Below are 24,223 nucleotides of genomic sequence, written 5' to 3'. Positions count from 1 at the left end.
TTTAAATGCCAGAGTTTCTGAGCCAACATTTTGGTTGCTAAGCAAGAGCGTTGTTAAGTGAGTTTCACCACATTTTACAAGTTGGCTATGCCCACCCAGTCACATGGCCGGCAAGCTACTCCCGCAAACAGGCCACACCTATAGAAGAGGTAAAAAGCCGGCCCACGGCCAAACCGAAGGGGCCCTCCCCGGATCACCGGCGGAGCACAGGCCTGAAGAAATCCTCTTCTAACCCTGGTGGTGGTTCTGGGTCCTTGGGGCAGCTGAAATCAAGTGCACCGATCTCCCCGCCCCTCCATGTGCGTCCCAAGATGGCCGCCACCCAAAATGACGACCACTGTCCACGCGGTCCAATACCAAGCGGCTGTTTCAGGAGGAGGAAGTAGAGGGAGTGGCCTCAAATTAACCTCAGTCTCCAGGCAAATGGGCTGTGTTAATACGTGGCTGCTCCCACGCCTCGCTTCGGAGACTGAAAAGGCTCACAAGTCACTTTCTTCAGTGCCATCGTAACTTTGAACGTTGATTATGCAAACTGTTGTTAAGTCCGTATTTTGTCAGAATCCACCCAGCCTATGCAATACGCACGGACTACGCATCTCATATTGAAGCACAAATGGTTCTTGTAGTCTGCAATTTTTCTCGAAATCGGTTCATCCTCTCGTTCCATTTGAAGGATGTTCATCCCAGAGTGCATAGTTCAGGGGTGTCCAAACTTGGGAACTTTAAGACTTGTGGACTTCAACTCCCAGAATTCCCCAGCCAGCATGGCTGGCTGGGGAATTCTGGGAGTTGAAGTCCACAGGTCTTAAAGTTCCCAAGTTTGGACACCCCTGGCATAGTTAAATGTCTATGGAGATTCTCAGTCATCCAAGTCACGGTTGCCCCAAGGGTGTTTTTTCAGGAGGCAACGGGGGCAGCCATCGCCTGGACGACGGAGAGTGGATATTTGGCTGTGCACTTTGGGACCAACACCCTTTCAATGGTGCGGGGGGAGGAACGGATTTCCAGAAAAAGCAGGGAATACGGGCCCTTCCGATGCCCACAAAAGTCCAGTCAGAGCTGGGGAGGCTTCTTGGATGAGAAGTGAAATGTCCAGTTGCCTCTTGAAAAAGCACCCTTGGGAGAAGCATGACCTGCAGGACTGAGAATCGCCATAGACGTACTATCTATTACTATCTATTACCTGAAAGGCCAAATTGTTAATTAGGTGCTTCTGATAGAACCCTCATCCATTTAAGATTTTCTTTGCTCCTTTTTCCCTTTACCAAGAGTCCATAAGAATAGTGACGTGATTAGAATTCTCTTTTTGAGGGTAAGAACGTATGCGAGTTCTGTTTGTGTTAAAGTTCTCACCACATTTATTAATTACCTAAAAGGGCTTACATGAAAAGGCTTTAGAAGATAGGGAGAAAGCTCTGGGATTCAACAAGGGGAACATCTGTGCTCTCTTTCGGAAGGCCCGCTGCTTAAGGGAGCTAGGAAGGCAGCCTCCCCCGGGGTTTACAGGCCCTTCATTGCAACTGCCCACCTCTGAAAAGCCTGGAAGCAGACTTGGAGCTGCCGGAGGGCTGCCTGTTCTCGACTGGTGACTCGCTGGTGCAGGAAGTCCCCCACCCCGTCCAGCTCATCGTCACTGAGATCGCCGTAGGAGCGCAGGTGAAAGGAGAGCTCCCTGAACTCCACCAGGACCTCGCTCTTCCTGGAGCCTTGGGAACCTGAGCGGGGAGAGAAAAAACAGTGGACAAAGTCACGCCATCCCCAGATCCTCCAGCAGGTTCTGGATCACTGCCTCTCTCTCGGTGGGGGAAGATGTTCCCTGAAACACAGCCAACTGCAAGGCCCAAAGGCAACTGGACTGCCTTGGGTTTCTCTTTGAAAACATTTCTCCTTCTCACCCAAGAAGCTTCTTCGGTTCTAACTTGATAGCGGCGGATGGAAGCATTTATATTCTTTGCAGGCGTCTGATCACAGCACCCCGAATGTCGTTGGGGCCACTTGGGGGTTTATCTGTATCTTCAGGGTCACCTGAATCAGGAGTCTGGAACAGGGGTGAAATGCTACCGGTTTGGGCCGGTTTGCTGGAACCCGCAGTAAAAAAAATTAGATTTCACCACCCAATCTTCTTGGGACTGCCAAAAGGACTGTGTTTGGTAAACAGGAAGTAAGTGGTGTCATATCCTTCCCCTCTGTTGAAGAGAGAGGCTGTTCAATTTTAACATAGATCAATTTTAACACAGATAATTTTGAGGAGTCCTTGGTGCTCTGCAGAGTTTAGAGATGTTTCATGACCCAAACTCGATAATGAAATGATATCACCTAATTTGGGTCATGAAACATCTGCAGAGCAACAAGGACTCCTCGTTTCAACCATGAGCTACAAATAATCCCCTTTATTGATACATAATTTTAACACAGACATTCCATTCCCCACCAGTCAGTTAGAACTGAAGCTTCTTGGATGAGAAGTGAAACATTTCCAGGTGAAAAAAAACCAAGGAAGTCCAGTTGCCTTTTGGAAAAAGTGCCTTTGGGACCACCATGAACTGGATTGCACAAAGGAGACCTCGAGTGCTGAAGAGGTAAGGGGCGATTCCAATTGCTATGCAGTTGCTCTGCTTTTCTGGGACGTGCCAGATTAAAAATCTCCGCAAACACAGCCCCCTACCCTCCTGGCACACCCGTTGACCAAGCTCCCCACTGGCTTACCGTTGTGCCAAGGGGTGTTCCACTGCAACTGTCGTAGGGCACGTTTGACTGGCAGGACCTCCCAGCCCATGGAATCGGCCAGTGCAATGACATCGAACTCCACAGAGCTGGCCTGGGTAGCTTTGATCCCTTTCAGGCGCTGCTGGGCCAAGCAGACCGCGAGTGGGGGGCACCTGGAAGCAGGGAAGGAGCCAACGCTCTTTGCTTATCAACCATTCTTGGCTACAGGAAATGAAACAAGCCAATACCTTTCCTGTGCTGTGTTTTCCCCAAAATAAGAGCTTACTGGGGGGGAAAAACATGATTTTTCAGGATGCTCGTAATATAAGCCCTACTCAAAAAATAAGCCCCAGTTAAGATCCTCAGCCAGACAAAAGCATTTAGAACAGAATAGAATAAAATAGCAGAGTTGGAAGGCACCTTGGAGGTCTTCTAGTCCAACCCCCTGCCTATGCGGGAAAACCTATACTGTTTCAGACAAATGGCTATCCAACATCTTCTTAAAGACTTCCAGGATTGGAGAATTCACAACTTCTGGAGGCAACTTGTTCCAATGATTAATTGTTCTGTCAGGAAATTCCTCCTTAGTTCTAAGTTGCTTCTCTCCTTGATTAGTTTCCACCCATTGCTTCTTGTTCTACCCTCAGGTGCCTTGGAGAATAGCTTGCTCCCTCTTCTTTGTGGCAACCCCTGAGATATTAGAAGACTGCTATCATGTCTCCCCTAGTCCTTCTTTTCATTCAACTAGACATACCCAGTTCCTGCAACCGTTCTTCATATGTTTTAGTCTCCAGTCCCCTAATCATCTTTGTTGCTCTTCTCTGCACTCTTTCTAGAGTCTCCACATCTTTTCTACATCGTGGCAACCAAAACTGGATGCAGTATTCCAAGTATGGCCTTACCAAGGCTTTATAAAGTGGTATTAACATGTGAACTTGATTCTCTCCCTCTGTTGATGCAGCCTAGAATTGTGTTGGCTTTTTTGGCAGCCCTGCTCTAATGCATCTTGTTGGGGCAAGAATTAATATAAGATCTGGTCTTTATTTTGGGGGAAATTCGGTACCTGCCTCTGTGAAGGAGATGGGCGGTTTCTAAATCAGACCAATAAAATAAACACGGCAACCTGCAATCCCCAATACTGCTTTATATAATTTATATACAGGTAGTCCTCAATTTACAACCGTTCGTTCAGTGACTGTTCAAAGTTACAACAGCACTACAAAAAGTGACTTGTGATCGTTTTTCACACTTACGACCATTGCAGCATCCCCCGGTCACTTGATGAAAATTTGGACGCTTGGCAACGGACTGATATGTGAGCCACCTTTTGTGACCTGACAAGCGAAGTCAATGGGGAAATCAGATTCTAACTTAACAACCGTGGTAATTCGCTTAGCAACTGTGGCAAGAAAGGTCGTAAAATGGGACAAAGCTCACTTAATGACTGTCTTGCTTAGCAACAGAGAGTTTGGGCTGCATTGTGGTTGTGAGCTGAAGACAAACCGGATTTGAGCCAACGGCTGTGAAGGAGCCTTGTTTCTCAATTACTGGCCTGGTCCTTTCCCTCCTTCCTTCCTTCCCTCACCTTCGAGAAACCGTCCGCAGCTGCTGAGGGCCTTTGTAGCACGAAACTCGGCACGAGGAGAACGTGGGGTGCAGCAGCTCCACCCAGTGACAGGGGTGCAGCTCCAGGTAGCACAGAAGCGTCTCTATGCCTGGGGGAAAAACCCCACTTTCGGTTAAGTGGATAAAGACACAAAGCTTACAAGGTCAATTCTAGAACATTCTTGCTGGTGCTTTCCATTCATGTTTTGGAAACATTCCCCACCCCCCACCCCAACTTCCACAATCAGACCTGTGCCGTCTGTTGACAAAGGGGCTTAGACACTCTTTTGTTTTGCCCAGAAAATACGCTTTTTAAAATCAAGCATTGGGAAACCTGCCCCCTCTGCTGAAGATGGCCTGTACGGCCCAAAGCTCAAGGTCTGGATGACTTGAGCTTTGGGTTGTAAAGGATCCTATGGTTTTAAAAAAAAGCCTTTTCCCAGGTTGCTTCTTCCAAAACTAAGCTGGAAACCAATTTGGACTTATGCCAAAAGCTTAGGACAACGGAAAACCAGCTAGATTTAGAATAGAATAGCAGAGTTGGAAGGGACCTCTAAAGGTCTTCTAGCCCAACCCCCTGCTCAGGCAGGAAAACCTACACCACTTCAGACAAATGGCTATCTGACATCATCTTCAAAACCTCCAGTGTTGGAGCATTCACAACTTCTGGAGGCAACCTCTGTTCTAACTGTCAGGAAATTTCTCCTTAGTTCTAGGTTGCTTCTCTCCTTGATTAGTTTCCACCCATTGCTTCTTGTCCTCCCGCCCTTCCGGTGTTTTTGAGAACAGTTTGACTTCGAGAAGCCACAATGTTTCCCCGGTATCTTATTAAATACCGGCAGAGTATTTATCCCGAATCAAATTTGGATTCTTTAGATAAGGAAGAAATTGAGGCAGCAGCCAAAAGCAAGGAAGATTCAGAAAACCTCTTCAACTCTTTCTTCTTCTTCTCAAGCCATTCTGAACAGCCAGAGTTTTTTTTTGAAATTTTATTTTTATTTTAGATTTCCTACCCCGCCTTTTATTATTTATACAAATAACTCAAGGCAGCGGACAAACATAATATTTCTTCCACCTCCTGTTTTCCCAAACAACCACCCTGTGAGGGGGAGGGGTTGGGCTAAGAGAGAAGGACTGTCCCAAAGTACTCGGCTGGCTTTTGTGCCTAAAGCAGGGGTGTCCAAACTTGGGAACTTTAAGACTTGTGGATTTCAACTCCCATAATTCCCCAGCCAGCCATGCTGGCTGGGGAATTCTGGGAGTTGAAGTCCACAAGTCTTAAAGTTCTCAAGTTTGGCAGCCTGATGCATTAACCACTAGACCCAACTACCAGACAACCCCCTTGCTTCCTTCCTTCTAGTTTTATTTCATATTTGAAGCTTCAGGAAGCCAGTTGTCAACTCTTGGTTCTTAACACCAGAGGCCCCCACCTTCCTCTCGGAGGTCCAACGCTTCCACAGTCTGTTGAATAGGGATGGCTCTCTCATGTCTATAGCAGATTCGCCTCTGTGACTGTTCTGGGTCAGGGGCCTTTTCTGAACTTCCTTCTAGGGCAGTGAGCATCTCTGCGTCCTCCACTTCACAGCCCTGGGGATTAAAAATGCTTGGTCATATCCAAGAGTTACGGGGTGGGCAGAGCAGGGGTGAAATTCAGCAGTTTCTGGAGAACCAGTAGCGGAAATTTTGAGAAGTTTGGAGAACCGGCAAATACCACCTCTGGCTGGCCCCAGAGTGGGGTGGGAACGGGGATTTTGCAATATCCTTCCCCTTCCATGCCCACCAAGCCACGCTCACAGAACCGGTAGTAATAAAATTTGAATTTCACCACTGGGGCAAAGGCTAAAGTTCTCATCTCAAGTCCTTATCACCAAGGGATGGGGCTAACCAGGAGGAGGAGGAGGAGGAGGAGGAGGAGGAGGAGGAGGAGGAGGAGGAACAACATTGGGCATGGACATGTGCTAACCTGCTTCATAATTGCCATGACTTACCACTGTAATTCTAGGTGCAATTACAATCATACAAGCCGAGAGCTACCGGCATATTCAACCATGCTGGTTCTCCCAAGGAGCAGCTTTCAATGTGGTCTCCAACTAATTGTCCTCTCCTACACCTGCTGATTCCTCTTTCCTAATATTTCATGTGATCTTGATACTAGGATAGAATAGCAGAGTTGGAAGGGACCTTGGAGGTCTTCTAGCCCAACCCACTGCTCAGGCAGGAGACCCTATACCACTTCAGGCAAATGACTGTCCAATCTCTTAAAAACCTCCAGTCATAGTAGTATGGTATAGCCTTTATTGGCATTGTGCAAAATAAATACAACGAAATTGGTTAACACCAATGGTGTTAACCATTGTGATGGAGCATTCACCACTTCTGAAGGCAACTTCTGTTCCACTGGTTAATTGTTCTCACTGTTAGGAAATTTCTTTTTGGTTCTAGGTTGCTTCTCTCCCAGATTAGTTTCCATCTCTTGCTACTTGTTTTCCCTTGAGGTGCTTTGGATAAAAGGTTGAGCCCCTCTTCTCTGGGGCAGCCCCTCAAATTTTGGAAGACTGCTAACATGTCACCCCTGCTTTTCTTTATTTAGGCTACCCAATTCCGGCAACCGTTCTGTTTGTTATGTTTTACGCTCCAGTCCTCACCTTGTTGAGTTCCTGCTGCTTCTGATGAAGCTCTTGGCATCTGCAAGGTGGGAAAACAGTTTGCACGAGCCTTTTGATGGTGAAGGCGTCAACCATGTCTGCGTAAATATGGCGCCTCAGTTCATGCAAATCCTCACCCTGGTTAAGGAGAAGGCCAATTTTGTGAATGGCAGAAAAATAGGCATTACTATTATATATTATCTAGGCCTTTGCACGACTGTATCATTTCCTCCTCCTTCCCTGAAATATATAAATATGAGTCCCTCTATTTATTTGCAGGATCCCTTGCATTACTTTTTGGGAGGGAATTCCTCCAGTGCGTACTGTTCAATAAATAAAATATTACAGTGAGACCCGATTATCGGTTTTGGGGTTCTGCGTTTGATTTCACAAGACGCAAGTTCCTCCACAAGCATGTTAAGACATAATAGAATAACAGAGTTGGAAGGGACCTTGGAGGTCTTCTAGTCCAACCCCCTGCTCAGGCAGGAAGCCCTATAACATGTCAGACGTGGCGGTCCAGTCTCTTCAGTGAGGGAGCCCCCACAACCTCTGAAGGCAAGTTGTTCCACTGATCAATTGTTCTGTCAGGAAATTTCTCTTTAGTTCTAAGTTGCTTCTCTCCTTGATTAGTTTCCACCCGTTGCTTCTTATTCTACCCTCAGGTGCTTTGGAGAACAGTTTGACTCCCTCTTCTTTGTCTCAGCCCTTTAAATATTGGCTTTAAATATAGTCCCACCCGCTTCAAAAAAAAAAAAAAAAACCAGCCACACACCTGTGGCTGGTCTTCAAGCTGAAGTTGTTCTCTGAATAAACTCCCCAGAATGAGCTGTACTTTACCTCCGGGTTGAGGAAGAGATGACACTGGGCAGGTTGGCCATCCCTCCCAGCTCGCCCGATCTCCTGCACATAGCTCTCAAAGTTCTTGGGCATGTTGTAATGCACAACCCCGCGCACATCTGACTTGTCCAAGCCCATCCCAAAGGCCACCGTGGCCACCACCACTCGCAACTGGCCGGACATGAAGTTTTTCTGCACGCGGCGGCGTTCGTGGGCAGTCAAGCCGGCGTGGTAGGCATCGGCCACCCATTTCAGAGGGCGACGGATGCTCTTTTTAGCTGTGGGGGGAATGAGGGGAGAATGAAGGGGAGAATGCGCACTGCAAGCCTGGCAGCCACGCGAACGGCCACTTGTTTCAAGGGCTCAAAAGGGCTGAGGGAAAAAAAGCCTGTTCCAGAAGCAAAGATTTCATGTCTGTTTAGCTGGGCTTTAATTCTGGAATTAAATTAAAGAAGAATTTAATTCTTTTTTGAGAAAAAGAGGCGCTGAGTTGGCTCATGCTCTGGCATCATTTTGGCAGCAGGCAAAGGTATGCAGATAGGCCTCGACTTATAACCGTTCGTTTAGTGACCGTTCAAAGTTACAACGGCACTGAACAAAGTGACTTAGGACCGGTTTTTTCACACGGCCGTTGCAGCATCCCAACGGCCACGTGATCAAAATTCGGAGGCTTGGTAAATAACTCACATTTATGACGGGGGTCACCCGATTTCCCTTTGGAGACCTTCCGGCAAGCAAAGTCAGTGGGGAAGCCAGATTCACTTAACAACCATGCGGCTCACTTACCTTATTTTTCAGACTATAAGACGCACCAAGATTTCAAAGAGGTAAGTAAGAAAAAAAACATATTTTTTTTCCTCCCCGGCTCCCAGGAGCACTCTGCAGGCTTCAGCAGGGATGGGGAAAAGCAAAAATGAAAGCAAAAATGAAAAACAGGCCGTTTTTGTAAAAACAGGGGCATATTTGCCTTCCCCCAGCCCTGCTGAAGCCCGAAGAGTGCGGCTGGGGGGATGGGGGAAGGCAAAAACGCCTCAATTTTTGCGAAAAATGGTCCGTTTTTCGCAAAAATGGGATGCGAGGGTGGAGCTTAAGGAGGCTAAAAATAGCTGTATTCGGTGTATAAGACGCACCATTTCCACGCTCTTTTAAAGGGGGAGAGGTGCATCTTATACTGTGAAAAATATGGTAATAACTGTTGCTCACATAACAACCGTGGCAAGAAAGGTTGTAAGATGGGGAAAGACTCACGGTAACAACTGTCTTGCTTAACAATGGGAAAACGTTGAACTCAACGGTGGTCATAAATCAGGGACAAAAAGAAGAACGGAGTTTCTGCCACATCACTTATTCCCTCCCCAGCTGTTCCCCAGGTCAGTTCTGCCAATAAATCCCCAGACAACAGCTACCTTTGGCTTTCTTCCTCGTTCCGGGGAGAGGGTCCTCCCCCTCTGGCTCTCCTTCACAGGGGGGGTTTCTCAGCTTCACCCCCTGCAAACATGTGCGGATGAAGGCTGCGATCCGAGCCGTCTCTTCCCGGCGGGTGCAGTACACAATGATGGAGTCCAGGCTTCCAAACCTTTCCCCTCGCAGCAAACTTACGAGAGCCTGCAATAATGAGCATTTTTTTTTCCAACAGGGATTCAGAAGAGTTTTCCTTGCTACCTTAGGAAAAGAGGCTGCTGTTGTTTGCAAGAAAATAATACCCAGCTGCAACACATTTCCTACGTAGGGAATTGTTTGTGGCATTTTCAGCCTGATTTCCTTTTCAGTTCTAGGAGATTGATCCCAAACAAATCCCAAAGTGCTTTTTCAGCTCTTTGGAAGACAGCAAAGTCCACATTTTGGACAGAGAGGAATGCTGGTTTGAACGAGGGGGTCAAAAAGGCCATCTAGGTCCGTGATGGCAAACCTACAGCACGTGTGCCGGAAGTGGCACGCAGAGCCATTACTCTGGGCACACCAGCCATTGCCCGTTGCTCTCCCGGATTCTAACGCGCGCACACACGTGCAGGGCTTCACCTACAAGGGAGTGGCAGACACCAGAAGAGCAGCTCCCTGGCACACATGCACATGCCGGGAAGCTGAGCTTCTGGTTTTTGGCATGTGCATGCGCCCCAACCAGCTGGTCTTTGTGCACCCATGCACGCCAAAAATCAGAAGGCCATATGACCAGCACACACGCATGCGGATGCATGAACTGCTCTCCTGGTTTCAGGCACTCCCCCCGCTCCCCTTTCGGCACTTGGTGCCGAAAAGGTTCTCCAACACTGATCTACCTCATCGCTCCTCTCTCAGCAGAGGGAGAGAGATAAGGCATCATCTATCTGCAATCCACACCAGTGTCTTTCCAGCAGTTCCAAGAAGGCTCCACGCCCATCTGCACCACTCAGGTGACCCTGAGGAGACAGAGAAGCCTCCAGGTAGCTTCAACGGCTCTCTAAAATAATGCAAAGGACCAGCTGCCTGCAAAGAATATACATCCTTCCATTCCCCACCATCCAGTCAGAGCTGAAGAAGCTCCTTGGATAAGAAGCGAAACCTCTTCAAAGAAAAATCAGAAAGTCCAGTTGCCTCTTGGAAAAAGCACCTTTGGGACAACCCTGACCTGGATGACTGGGAATCTCCAGAGACATCCCAAAAAAATTCTCCCACAGCAGTGGATTTCTGAACCAAGACAGATCCATCCCAGAGCTCTGGGTATTGATACTGGAAAAGCACTCTAAAGTGTAGCACCTGCTGGTACAAACCACAGCAGAGCCTGTTGATGGAGAAAACCAGTTTTCTTAGTAAAAGCTTAAAATTCCATCTTCTGGCTCAACATACACACCTGGCAAAGTTCTTAAAAGAAGACTCCCACCCACCTCTCTGATATGGAAACATCTGGCTGGGCTCCAGACTTACCTGATCCTTGTCTCTGTCTGTAGAGACAGAGAGACACAAGTTTGGAGGAACTGAAACAGAACGCACAGCCAGCCCTTCGCCCTCTGGGATGCCCAAGTGATGGGCCACGTCCTGTGCCGTTGAAACGGTGGCGGTTGCTGTCAGGCCTAAGAAACACCGCACGCCTAAGCGTTCTCGAAGAACCTGCCGGGAAAGAAATGGCGAGGTCATCTAATTTGGAAAGCACAAGAAGCCGACTCTCTTCCAGCCGTGGGCTTATGCGTGCCCAGCTGGAGAAATAAAAATGCTGCCTTCACCTCAAACTTACATACATATTTAAACTTTGTGTTTTGTTCTTCCCAACTGCGCGAGGAAAGTTTTGATGAGAGGGGAGAGAGGGAGAGTGGGACAGAAAGAATGAGAGACAGAAAGAGAGGGACACACAGAGAGAGAGACAGAATGAGAAAGGACAATAGTTCACTCCTGACCCACACTTCTACTCATTCACCCTCAGTACCTTACAGAGCCGGAGGTAGCAAGGGCGGAAGTTATGCGACCACTCGGACAGACAGTGGACTTCGTCAATGCAGGCAAAAGCCACGGGGGGCAGCTGGTCGGCGGGAGGGAGGCAGCTGCTGCTGGAAAGGCCTCCTCCAACCAAGGCCTCGGGGGAGAGCAGGAGCACCTGGACTTTCCCAGTCTTTACCTGTAAGAAGACAACCTCGGTTCGTCAGGAACACGGGCTTTCTGTCAGATCTGCCATCTTCAGCTTTGCTTGGCATCCTGTCATAGATTGTTAGGGGGCAGCAGGGGAGAGGAAGGAGGCAATTGGCATGTGGAGAGTAGAGGAGTGTGTGTGTGTGCGTGTGGGTGTGATAGGCTTGATAGAAACCAGGGGTCTTTGAAGACACCTAGTCTGGGAAAAGAATGTGAATGGCCCCAGGTGACCCCAAACATTTGAGCTGCTCCCCAGCACACAGAGATGGAGAGTCAAGGGAGGAGGGCCAGGGAGAAAGAGAGAAGCTGTAGCGCTTTGCGCGGGAACTTTAGATCTGGCCTTGCTTTCACAGCAACCAGTAATCCTTCGTAAAAGAACCTTGACTAAGTGGAGTCGAGGGTCTTTCTTTCCTAGGGACCCAGCTGGGGAAGGTCTGACACTTCCATTGCAATCCTGCTCAGTGTTGGACATTCAACCACAGCCTTGTTGAGCAGGAGGACTGAGAATCTCCATGTTAGCCCACGTTCTCGTAAACAAGTGGACATCCGAAACAATTACGGTGGTAAAAGAGTGTTTCACTGCAACAGCACTGGAAAAAAAAAGACTTATAGCTGTTTTTTTACATCGTTGCAACATCCCCATGGTTACGTGACCAAAATTCATACGCTTGGGCATGGACTCATATTACGACGGTTGCAGTCACGTGATCCCCTTTGGAGGATCTTCTGACAAGCAAAGTCAATGGGCAAGCAAGATTCACTTAACAACCATGTTAACTAATCTAACAACTGCATTGATCCACTTAATTGTGGCAAGAAAGGACATACAGTAGGGCAAAACTCACTTAACAACTGTCTCACTTAGTTGATGCCAACTTACTGCTTAAGTTCAAAATTGGAGGCTGGCAGACCCCAATATACCTACCGCTACCCCCCAATTGAGACTACAAATCCCACAATTAGGGGCTTTGTGGGGCAGTATAGTCTGGAGGATCCTAATAAAGACAGTTCTCAGTGACCCCAAGGCAGCTTCGCCCCCACGCAGATGGCTCACCCGCTCCATGGCAGCCTCCCGCTGAGCCTTCGACATGCCGGAGTGGACGCAGACCGCTTTCAAGTGCTGAGGGAGGCCAGAGACCTGCAAGGAATACAGACCGTGCCTCAGTCAGAGTTGGAGCTTCCAGCAACCTCTCCAGAAAACGAACAGGAGCCAAGTCCCTGCTGCTTTTCCTATTGCCGCGATTTTGGCTCCAGAAAAAATGCTGAATTGTGCATTTTGGCCTTGGCTCCCCTGTGCCAGCACACGGGAGCCATGCTGCAGAGAGCCTGGGATAACTTGGCATGGCCAGCTCAGCACCGGACAAGAGTTACACTAGTATCAAAGAAATGGTGGAATAGGATCCCTGTTCCCCTCCAGGGGGAAAAGATGTTCCAAAGGCTCTTCTCCTAGACCCTGCCAGCCAGAATCTCTGGACTGATGGGGTTCACAGCATGCCTCCTCTGTCAGTGTCAAGCCGGCCTCCCTCAGCAGCCAAGGAAGAAACCACTTAACTCCATTTTGCAGAATTAAGAGTACTTTTACTGGTTATGAAAAGATAGTAGCTAAACAAAGCAAGATCTGAGGCAAAAGCACACGAAATCATACATAGCAATATGTGACCAAACCCCCTCCCCATGGTAACCCTCATCCCAGTGTCCAATCTGCAAATCCCTTAGGTGTGATGTGAGTTCCGTCTTCAAGGAGCATCATCAGGTCGGTATGCAGGACGGTTGGCCTTGACCGACACCAAGCGCTAATCTCCAGCATGCGCAGTAGACGGTGAGACCCAAACTCCCATTTTACAATCTCTCCTGTATTTAAACTCCCCCCCCCAAATACCAGGCCCACCTCCCCGTTTCAATGGCAGCCGAAAGCAAATAGCGAAACAGAGGCTGACAGTCAGTGAGGGTGGGGTGGGCCAGTCCCAGTGGGGTGAGATGGCTCCTTGAGTCACCCGGACCGCATGCCAGGCAAGGCTTTAAAGAGGGTGGACAATTGGGGGCTTTTCCTGGCCTCAAAGCTCTTGCTCAAAGAGCAGGTGGCAGCTGTGACCAGGATGGCCTCCATCTGGTATGCCAGTTGTGCCCTTTTCCTAGATTGGGGGCTCTTCAGATGGTCAGTTATGCCCCGGCCGCCTCACAGCTCTCTACATGGGGCTGCCCTTGAAGACCACCTAGAACTGTGATGGCGAACCTATGGCACGCATGCCAGAGGTGGTACGCACAGCCCTCTCTATGGGCACATGTGCCGTTGCCAGCTGCTCCTCTGGTTTCCAGCAGCCGGTCTTCACGGGCACTGGAGCGCCAGAAAATGGCCTGAAAAACAGCCCGAAAATGGCCTGGGAACGGCCAAAAAACAGGCTTGTGCATGCTGGCCAGCCGGCCTTTGGGTTCCTGGCTCTCCAGCACACGCACACGCGTTCTGGTTTGGGCACTCGGTGCCGAAAAGTTTTGCCCTCACTGACCTAGAAGCTCCAATTGGTTCCCAACGCAGCACCGCATGCAGTGAGGGAAGACCTCTGAACTGCACGGGTTGCTTCCGAGCACACGATTCGAGGTGTCACCCCACAGCCTCCCCCACCCCCCAGCTCCCAAACCAAGGGCACATCCCAGCTTACTTGGTCGTCCATCAGCGACACCAAAGGGGAGATCACCAAAGCGATACACCGGGACCGTCTGCTGTACAGATACGCAGGGAGCTGGTAGCAGAGAGATTTCCCCATCCCTGTTGACAAGACCACCAAGGTGGAGAGCCCTGCAAGAGAGTGAAGCCAGCAGAGTCAGCCGCAGGAACCTTCCCCGGTGCTGGCACTCGCACAGAAATTGCAGTGCTAGAAGGTACCTGAAAGAACATCTAGCCCACCCCCGGTTCAGTGCAAGATTCATTACAACAGCTAGAGCAGAGGATCACTGAATTTCAGTATATGAAGACCTTCAGGGAAAATCTCCCCACTACACGTGGCAGCCTGTTTCACTGACTGACCAGTCAGGCCTTTAAAATATGCAGCCTATAAATGATTGATTTGTTAATTTTAATCTAATTTCTAAAATGTTATTGTTAATATTAATTGGGTTTGTTTTGGGATACTCTTATCTAATTTCCTTTTTAACTTTTGTAATATGTGTTTTTTTTAATGTTGTATGCCACCCTGAGTCCTTTGGGAAAAGGGCGGCATATAAATCCAATAAATAAACAACAAACGAACCAACAAGCCTGAACCTACATCGCTGAAGATTTTAAAGGGTTCCAAGCGATCTTGTGAATGCAAGAAGAGGAAAATGTTTCTCCAGATTGCCAGAAAACAAAACAATAGGTCCTTTTCTGACAGTTACAGAGCGCCTGTCAGTTCAAGTGTTGCTGGTAGGGAACTGCCCACAGTGATCCTACAGGGCAAGTCAGTCTAAAGAGTTTCCCAAGAATCTCCACCCATCCAATTTGATCCAGCAAACTGGGAATCTGCAGAGCCCATCAGCCAAAGAGCGTCACCTGACAGTGACTACAAGGTGGGCCTTTTCTGCAGTGCGCCCCTGCTCTCTGGAATATTCTCCCCTTGGAGATCAGAATGACCCCCAACTCTTCTGGCCCTTTGCGTGGCTCTTAAAACCTGGCTGTATTCCCATGCCTGAGTTTACCATTTACTGCCTAACTATCTCGGCTAGTGTGTGTATTTATTTTGAATCTTTTTATTCATTTTTTGCAACACAAAATCGTACTTCATAACACAAAACGTGCATTGTCTCTAGGCCCTACTGAGGAGTGTTCTCAATAGACAGGAGGGAGCTTCCGGTAAGTGGAGACTCACCACGGGGCATACATAACTTCTCTCCTGTGTAGTGACACAAGCATTCCAGGAAAAAAGGGAGACACTTTTTGTGCCTGCCACCCATCAGTGCCAGTGTTATCCCACCAGACTCTGTCAGGAGACTAGGACAAACCAAAGTCAACCAACAGTCACCTGTTGGTTCTTCTTGTCAGAAGGCTTGACAGAAATACCTGGCCACCACAACTGCCAAGATCCAAGTAAGCGGGTTTGTTTCTTTACGCCTTACCTGAAAGTATCCTCATCACTGCGGTTTCCTGTCCTGGCCGGAAGGAAGTATAGCCCAGCTCAGCCAGTGCTTGGAACACTTCAGGAGGCGTATCTGGACAAGACATAGGGCACAACCTCAGTTGGGAATGCCCGTCCCCAGGGAAGACTCAGCAGGAAGAGCTGAACAAAGACACCTTCAATACACCTTCAATTGTACTCTGTGGCCATTTCAGCTATAAAGATACAGACTCTGTACAAAAGATTCCAGATTCTGAAGAACTGGAGGTTTAGGAGGGCAGGGCAATTGAGAACTTCAAAGCTGCCTCAATTAGCATACATGCCTTCTATGTTTTTCAGAATAATAACAACGGAAGAATAACAGGGTTGGAAGGGGCTTTAGAGGTCTTCTAGTTCAACCCTCTGATCAGACAGGAAACCTTATACCATTTCAGACAAATAGTTGTGCAATCTCTTCATAAAAACCTCCATTGTTGGAGGTAGGTTGTTCCACTGATTAATTGTGTTCACTGTCAGGAAATTTCTCCTTAATTCCAGGTTGCTTCTCTCCTTGATTAGTTTCCATCTGTTGCTTCTTGTCCTGCCTTGAGGGCCTTCGGAGAATAGGTGGATCCCCTCTTCCTTGTGGCAGCCCCTCAAATATCGGAACCCTGCTGTCATATCACCCCTACTCCTTCTTTTCACCAGACTAGACATACATAATTCCTGCAACCGTTTTCCAAAGGTTTTAGCCTTCCTCCAGAATTTGTTTTCCTCACAGCCCGAATCTTACCTCTCACCTTCTTATCTGGCCCCAATTTGTAGAAAGGCTCTATTGGTGCCGGTGGAGTGAACGTATCGGGTGCAGGCCTTCCTATTTGCAGGTAACTTTCTTCCTGAGCAGACTGCTCCGGGGTTTCTTGGCTGTTCTTACTCTTTGCTGAGAAAGGAGAATTGACATAGGAATTCTTGTCCTATGAGGGAGCATTGTGATTAATAGCCTTAACGGCAACCCACCTCAACCTCATGGGGATGCTATGCCTCATCTCCTGGTTTGAGACAACCCAGACACGATTCCAAAAGCAGATGCTCTGGCATGGCGGAGCATGGTAGGTCTTGTCCCTTACTTGAAATTTTTGTGTAAGTCGTATTGGTCATCTCAGCCACTTCCTCCAGAGTTAACAAGGGTACTTCCTCTTCAGCAGCACAGCTCTTGTCCTCCGGGTGGGCATCGGTAGCAGGGAGTCGAGCTGTATGGACGACACCAAAGGAATGCAAATAACGTTTTCTGTTACTGTAGCTCAGTGACTGTAGCAATAGCACTTACATTTATATACTGCTTTACAATGCTTTACAGCCCTAAGTGGTATACAGAGTCAGCTTCTTGCTCCCAACAATCTGACACCTCATTTTACCAACCTCGGAAGGATGGAAGGCTGAATCAACCTTGAACCTGGTGAAATTCGAACTGCCAAATTGCAGGCAGCCAGCAGTCAGCAGAAGTAGCCTGCAGGAATGCACGCTAACCACTGCGCCACATGTAAGTGTCAGTGCTGCCATTCTGCTTCGTCCAATTACTGCTTTGCTGATGCCAGGCTGCCATGAACCATGATTAGCGGGGGGGGGGGGGGGAGCTGTTGGGTGGGGGTGGGGGGAGATAAGAAAAATAAACCACTCCAAGTGCCCACCAGAGACATTGGCTGACCAACCCCAAGGCCACAACCCTGGGAATGGAATGCAGATGCCGAGCTCAGCAAGCACCAGAACTGTTACCAAAACACTATGTTTGAATTCTATTGGACACCAGGGAGATAAGGGGAAGGACTTGGGAAAAGGGAAAGTGAGTAGGCAGCTTTAGCAGATGAAACCTCAGATCCGGCTTTTTCTATTTTGTAACCACTTGGCTTTAGTAAAAATATACCTTTCACTATAAATGCAGTCGAAGGCTCTTCTTTTCTAAATGACCAGGTGATAACAAGCCCAACAGCATGTTTCTGTTATGTTTATTTTGGTTTTGATAATTCTATCAATGCTTTTTAAATGCCTCTGCTACTGATTAAGCCTAATTAAAATTGGGAAATTGACCTTGAGAAATATACATTCCATGTACAGGAATGGCTCTTTGTTCAGCTAATATGTTCAGAACAATTCGATTCTTCTTTGAAATGCATTAATCAGCGGAATCGGGGAAGAAAAATGGGAAATTATTGGCTCACACGAGAAAAGCAAGAAAAGCAATACAATTTTACATCTGGAATTCAAGCCAACAATAGTCAGTTATGCAATGAGAGGTTATTAATTACCAGTTTAATTATTTTAATGCTCAGTTACATTAAGATAAGACATATGTAACTGTTTAGTAAATAATTAATTTACTGGGAAATGCTGAATTGGAAGAAATCTCTCAAGATGATTTAAAAACACATGACAGAAGCAATTATACTGCCAGAAATAATGGTAGAAATTTAACAATAAAACAATAAAATCTATGAAACTTGTGAAAGCACTGGTCGCAGTAAATTGTTGAATGGTATAGGACTTTGTTAGATGTAAGTGGTTTATGATTAATCATTTATTTATGTAAGATACTCCTTAATTCCAGGTTGCTTCTCTGGTTGATTAATTAAACATAAGGACTTATTTAATTCTGTACTGTTACTGAGTTGATGGAATATACCAGTAGTTTTTTTTTCTTATCCTTTTTTTCTAAGAATAAAGTTTTCCTTTTTCTAACAAAAAAGGTTTTTCCTCTCGTGTTTATTTTAATTACCAACAATGTACATACCAGTAGATTTATTTTTTCTCATTAGGTAACCACTGTTGTGCTCTTTCGGTTGTTGTTAGTGTTTATATTCCACTATTGTAGTTTTAAAAAAAAACTAGATAAACAAGGTAAGGACGTTTCTTTTGTTTTTGTTTTTTACTATTTCTTTGGCAGGAGAGGCCACGGTCTCAAATTCAGAATGGTCTTTTCAGGTCAATACAGTGTGTCCCTCTGGAACTTCAAGGCAACCTTTGCTAACTGACCAGGATTCTGCCACCAGACTTTCCAGTTTGATAACGTCAGCCAGCCAGACCCACCTGCACCTTTGCACTGGGAAGCCCAGTGACCACGTCCCCCACATTTGAAGCACGTGTCAGAACTTCGGTCCACGAGCCTGCCACCTCCGCCAAACTGCTGCCCCTTTTTCTGCCACTTCTGCTTCCACACCTAGGCAGGACCAAAATACAGGTGAGGCAAAGAAGGCCTGGTTCATCCTTCCCTACGTAGCGGGTGACTTCAGGGAATTATCCGAGGAGCCGTCTTGCCCCAATGGGACTAGGCTGCTGCAGACCCCATCGGCCAAGGAATTCTGACTGGCAGACTCAAAGAGAAGAGACCCAGCCCTGTGAAACATCCTGCCACTGGAAATGAGAACGGCTCCCACTGTGGTGGCCATCCAGAAGGGTATCAAAACCTAGTTTTGCCACATGGTTTGGGGCCCCAAAAGGGGCGCTGTCTGCTGGAGGTGGTTGATGGGGTAAAAAGACCTCATCCCGCTGCCATCTATTTCCCCGGTTTTAGTTTTTATATAAGGTAGCATTGTAATTGTAATTGTTTTTATATTGGGTCTTTTTTAAGGCTTGTAAGCCGCCCTTGTCAGTGATAGGAGCAGCATATAACTTTAATAAACAAATTAAGCAGAAGAGAAATTGGGCTATTCTTGCTTGATCTCTCAATAAGACCCGTGGTTTTAACTTCTAATAGAGGTAGTCCTCATCTTACAACTATTCGTTTAGTGACTGCCTGAAGTTACAATGGCACTGAAAAGAAGTGACTTATGAGTGTTTTTTCACATGACCACTGCAGTCTCCCCAAGGTCACCTGATCAAAATTCGGATGCTTGGCAACTGACATGCAGTTATGACAGTTTCAGTGTCCTGGGATTATGTGACACCCCCCCCCCCACCTTTTGCAACCTTCTGACAAACAAAGTCAATGGGGAAGCCAGAGTCACTTAACAACTTTCTTGCTAACTTCACAGTTGCAGCGATTCACTTAATAACTGCAGCAAGCAAGGTTGTAAAATGGAACAAAACTCATTTAAAAACAGCCTTGCTTAGCAACTGAAATTTTGGGCTCAATTGGGGTCGTAAGTCAAGAATTACCTGTAGTCAATTCTCTAGCATGGGGGGGGAAAAGATGATCAAGCATGAAATCTGAGAACCAGTTAAAAACTCTCAATGTGTTGACCCACTATGGAGGTTGGCCATAAGGCAACTTACCTGCTTGCGAAGGTGTTTTCCCTTCAAGGCATAACTGTTTACATGGGATTTTGTTTTCATATTGAGACGGACAAAATTGCCACATTTCTTTGGTGGCAGCCTGGGAGGGAAAAACTCAGATCAGTGCAAGGCAGGAGTATCCAACCTTGGCAACTTTAAGGCTTTGAGGACTTTAACTCCCAGAATTCCCCAGCCAGTTCCTCCCTCCAGGAAAAGGTGAGGGTAGATACCTTGGCACGCTGGGCTTCCCACTCCTCTTAGGACAATTTTCCTCAACCAGGTCCCCAAGTATATTTTCAGAAAGAAGTGGAACCATCTCCTCCTTCTTCTCCTCTTGCACTTTGGCCATGTCTTGGTCAAAGTCATATTCATCCTTTCCTGGCTGCTGATTGACTGCAGGGTGCAGTTTTTTGTCGTGGCTGTCCTCAACCAGCTCCTTAGTCCTTTGGCGCTTTGTGCAAACGCCGTGTTTAGAAATGTCAGGAGCAACTTGATCGTCGGCTGCAGGATCCAGGCGCCTTTTCTTGCTTGGCATTTTCCCTTTCTTGGTGAGGGGACGCTGCCCGCTCTGCCAATCACATGAAGCACCACTCAGCCTGGAGGAAGCTCCTTGCAGAAGATGCTCCTCTGTTTTCCGGCTGTCATCTTTTCTGCCAGCCTCCAGGTTCTGAATCTGCTCAGTGGCAGGAATTTCAGCACTGGTTGCACTGAATGCTACACTGATCCTTTCTTTGTATGAATCTGGATTATCCCGTGTGCTCGGTGTACTCAGGTCTTCTGGACTCTGGACCACGGGCTGCCTCTCTAATACGTCTTGCTGACAATTTTTTTGAGGAGATTGGCAATCTTTCTCCCGTTTTCTTTTCCCAGGTTGGAGAAACGGAGGCTGTGTTTGCAAAGAAATGCTTTCTGGCAATCCTCGGTACGGCCCTGCCCTGTCAGCTGGGTCCAAACTGCAATCTTTGATTTGTTCCTCTCTACTCTCACATTTTGTCCCTTGGCACCTGTCTAGCCACCCAGCATCCAAACTGCTCAATCGTTTCGTGACTGTCTGCTTTTGCCACTGAAACTGATCCGATGACAACAGCCTCTGTTTCCGACCAGGAAAACGGAGCTGGGTGCCAGCCAAGTCTGGAAACGAAGAAGGAAGGAGAGCTGTAAGTTCCTTGGCATTAGAACCAGGCAAATCATTGGGATTAGTTTTTAACGAAGTAACTTCTGGCGATGGGAAAGGCACAACTTTTTCAATCTGAGGTCCATCCTTCTGTGCTACCTGAACTGGTTTCCTTTTGGGAGTGAGGGATCTCCTTAAAGTAATAGGACATTCCTGGGATCAAAAGTAAAAAAAAAAAAAAAAGCACAATTAGTAGAATCAGATGGATATCAATGCAGAAAACTAATACAATATTTTTAGCTTCTGAAATCTAACATTTATTTTATTTTTGCTGTTTTACAGTTGCCTGCAATCTCCTTGCATGTTTTATTTTTCCCAATTTATACCACCATCCTCTCTGTTAGTGAGAATTAAGTCCAATATGGCTGATCTCCTTGTTCCCTTCTCTACTTTTTGGGAAACAAAGTTGTCTGCTAGGTTTGTTAGGAACCTGTTGGATTTTCCACTTGGTGCCGAGTTTGTTTCCCAGTTGGTGTCCCACTACTATTGTGGTGTGCTTCCTACATACCTTAGTTAGCTGACTAGCAAAAAGTTCATCTACTGCTTGGCTGGGTGGCCTGTAGTGTAGACCTAGGGCAATGTCATCCCCCCCCCCCCAACCTTTAATATTATCCATCTATCCAAGAAACTCTTGATGGTGAATATATTCTTCATGCCACAAGGCAGGAGAAAGACTGAGTCAGTTTAAAATTGGGGCTCATTTAGCAGGTTTGGGAAGAAATTTGGGCCTAATTTTATCATTCTTTCTCCCCTACCCTTACTTACAATGTCAGAATTCAAATAATCAAGACTATACGTTGGGTTAATCAAAGTATAAATTATGACAGCCTCTAGAACTATTCTTGTTTACTCATATGAGAAAGTTATATTTAAAATAAGAGATAAATTGGGTAACTAGGCAAGTAGGCAATCCGATCTTTTTATTAAAAAAAACAAAAGAAATGGTGGGAAAAATTTCCTTTCAATTTTCTCTCGGCATTCTATTTCTCTGTTTTTTCGTGAGATTTCTGTATTTTTGGACTAGAGTGATACATTTGTAGAAGACTTTTCTAATCTTCGTTCATGTTATTTATTTGACTTGATTTTCTTATTTCTTTAGTCACAATCACAGTTTAATATAATAAGAAAATGACTCGTAAATGTAGACTTCCCTTCCAGATCAAATGTTGAACGGTTCTATTGGTAGCTATGAGCCCAGATAAATACTATAGGAACTATCTAATTAACTCAGAATGAGATGCATGTTTTATGTTTGTTGACAACAGAGCAGGGATAAGAAATATTTTTTTAAACAGAATTGGTCCCTTTGATTCTTCAATGACTTTCATCCTTCAGAAATCAAGCTACAGTACTTCTACGTTCTAACACTACAATCTTTTGCACAATATATAATTGCATTCTTTGAACTCAGAAAGTGCCATTATATAGCAACTATACATTTCTCAACAATCACAAAGTTTTCAGACCTTAATTTTTGCACCTAAGTTGCATTTCAGCTTCATCCCAAAATGCTGTGCAGAGGCCTGCAAGACTTCTGGATTCTGCCTGGTCAGTTTAGAAACTTTTAGTCCTCGATTCAGGTGTGATCCCCAGGAACCGGAATCAGGTGCCTTCAACCCAAGTAGTGAGAAGATAGAAAGACAACTCAGTTGTTAATAACTGTACCAAAAAGACTTTTTCAAAAAGACCCAGGTGAAGTCACAAACTTGACAATTGTTTTTTTTTGGTTGCCCTCTTGTGTGAATGCAGCAGGTGTGATTAATTGTATATACTATGCAAATCATGACAGTTGGGTTAAATGGGTAAATTAAATGATTAGGTAAACTAGTATTTGTATATTGTGCAAACACAACCAGTGAGTTTTGGATGTGGTGTATAAAAGGAGTCAAGGAAATGCTAACTCGCCGTAAGAAATTTCAGGAAAACAATTAAAGATCTGGGGGCCACATTCACAAGGCACATGTGTATTGTATTAATGTGAACCCATAAACTCGACTATTGTAATAACTAGGTTTAGCATGTTATAAAAACCCAACAACTGAGATGTTGGTGATGTTTAAGCAAGTTTTGCCTTAAAAGAAGAAGGCAGAATGACCCCCACCCCACCCACTTTCAAGATTAGGGCTCAGACAGAACAACATATTTGCAAAACACAGTGGCTCTTTCTGGAATCCCCATTGAGTATTACGTGTGCCTTTTGGGAAGTGTATATAGCTTCTATCATATTTCCCCATTTGTCTCCAATGTTCATATTTCTAATTTGTTGGATCATAATTTGCCAGTTTACGTTCTCAAGGGCCTATTTGGCCATCCAGGAAAACGGTGTCCCTTTCAATACCTTTTCTGGTGCTACCAGTTCCTGATTTTCTTGCTGGCAGGTCATGACAGATTCAGGATGATCATGATGCCCCTTGGATTCCTTTAGAGCCTTGTACTCCCTGTACAGTTCTGTGCACAAATGAGATTTTTGAGCTGAGAATCATGTAGCCAAATTAATTCTGTAATCCCTCAAATGGACAATCATCTTTAGGTAGGTTATCCAGTTGTTCACTTTGCACTCAAAAATAGTTTCACATTCAAAACATGAGGGCAAAGGACAAGAAGTTTGTGAAATGTTACCCTTAGAATAAAATGTTTTGCACACCCCAGTGAAGAATCTTATTAAACCACTGAAGTGTTGTTCAGTTACAACTCACTGAAGTCACAGTTGCTAGAAGTCGAGAAGGAAAGATTTAGCTATTGTTCTTCTAAATGAATGAAACTTTAGCTTCAGTCCATAAAGGAAAAAAACCACATGTACAAATCTGTGACAATGTTGGCGTTGAGAGGGACTGTCTAAGGGTGGACCTGAAAAACAGTTTGTTTGATGCTAGTCATCACAATGTCCTGCTATATTATTACTCCCTCGATGCCATTCACATTTTTTGTTTTCTGATAGTAAAAAGTTAAAACTAAGAATACATTTTGACAAAATATATAGCAATGCAATTAAAATGAGTATCAATGTATTGTAAAATAATTGCCATTAGCATCTAATGAAAAAGTTTTAGATACAGATTTCTTGTCTTCCCTACCTACTTTCTGATGAGAAAATGATCAAAACATAGCATTTTAAATGTTTGCAAAGAACTATCACTTTCCACTGATCAAAACTGATATTTTATCACATCTACTACTGTACCTTCATACGCAGGACTATAATGTGTTGTAGAGAAGAATCATGCTTACTTTTTATTTTTTCAGGAGCATCCAGGACATCTGCCTGGAAAACAAACACAAAGAAATAATTTTGGAAATCTGCTTGATTACAGTTGTGTTGAAAA

General features: G+C 45.9%; 1 protein-coding gene across 2 annotated transcripts in view; it reads right to left on the bottom strand.

Moving 5' to 3' along the window:
* RECQL4 (RecQ like helicase 4) overlaps window positions 1-24,223 on the bottom strand; it is a 31,009-nt gene that overhangs the window by 4,376 nt on the left and 2,410 nt on the right. Inside the window, exons 3-22 of one of the 2 annotated variants that reach the window (XM_081951943.1) lie at window positions 24,129-24,162; window positions 23,239-23,348; window positions 22,367-22,510; window positions 19,957-21,053; window positions 19,727-19,826; window positions 18,542-18,671; window positions 16,588-16,710; window positions 16,254-16,400; window positions 15,483-15,575; window positions 14,051-14,187; window positions 12,448-12,531; window positions 11,194-11,382; window positions 10,698-10,880; window positions 9,203-9,401; window positions 7,797-8,074; window positions 6,957-7,094; window positions 5,742-5,898; window positions 4,292-4,421; window positions 2,707-2,879; window positions 1,529-1,715 (exon numbers count right to left, since the gene is read on the bottom strand). In XM_081951943.1, the coding sequence (XP_081808069.1) occupies window positions 1,529-1,715; window positions 2,707-2,879; window positions 4,292-4,421; window positions 5,742-5,898; window positions 6,957-7,094; window positions 7,797-8,074; window positions 9,203-9,401; window positions 10,698-10,880; window positions 11,194-11,382; window positions 12,448-12,531; window positions 14,051-14,187; window positions 15,483-15,575; window positions 16,254-16,400; window positions 16,588-16,710; window positions 18,542-18,671; window positions 19,727-19,826; window positions 19,957-21,053; window positions 22,367-22,510; window positions 23,239-23,348; window positions 24,129-24,162 (3,833 nt within the window). The remainder of the gene's footprint in view (window positions 1-1,528; window positions 1,716-2,706; window positions 2,880-4,291; window positions 4,422-5,741; window positions 5,899-6,956; window positions 7,095-7,796; window positions 8,075-9,202; window positions 9,402-10,697; window positions 10,881-11,193; window positions 11,383-12,447; window positions 12,532-14,050; window positions 14,188-15,482; window positions 15,576-16,253; window positions 16,401-16,587; window positions 16,711-18,541; window positions 18,672-19,726; window positions 19,827-19,956; window positions 21,054-22,366; window positions 22,511-23,238; window positions 23,349-24,128; window positions 24,163-24,223) is intronic. The other variant, XM_081951944.1, reaches the window with a different exon arrangement.

This window comes from Natrix helvetica (assembly GCF_964273705.1).
Source record: "Natrix helvetica genome assembly, chromosome: 4".
Lineage (NCBI taxonomy): Eukaryota > Metazoa > Chordata > Lepidosauria > Squamata > Natricidae > Natrix > Natrix helvetica.
Note: the sequence above shows the minus strand (reverse complement) of the source record. Positions and strands in the feature narration are given on the sequence as shown.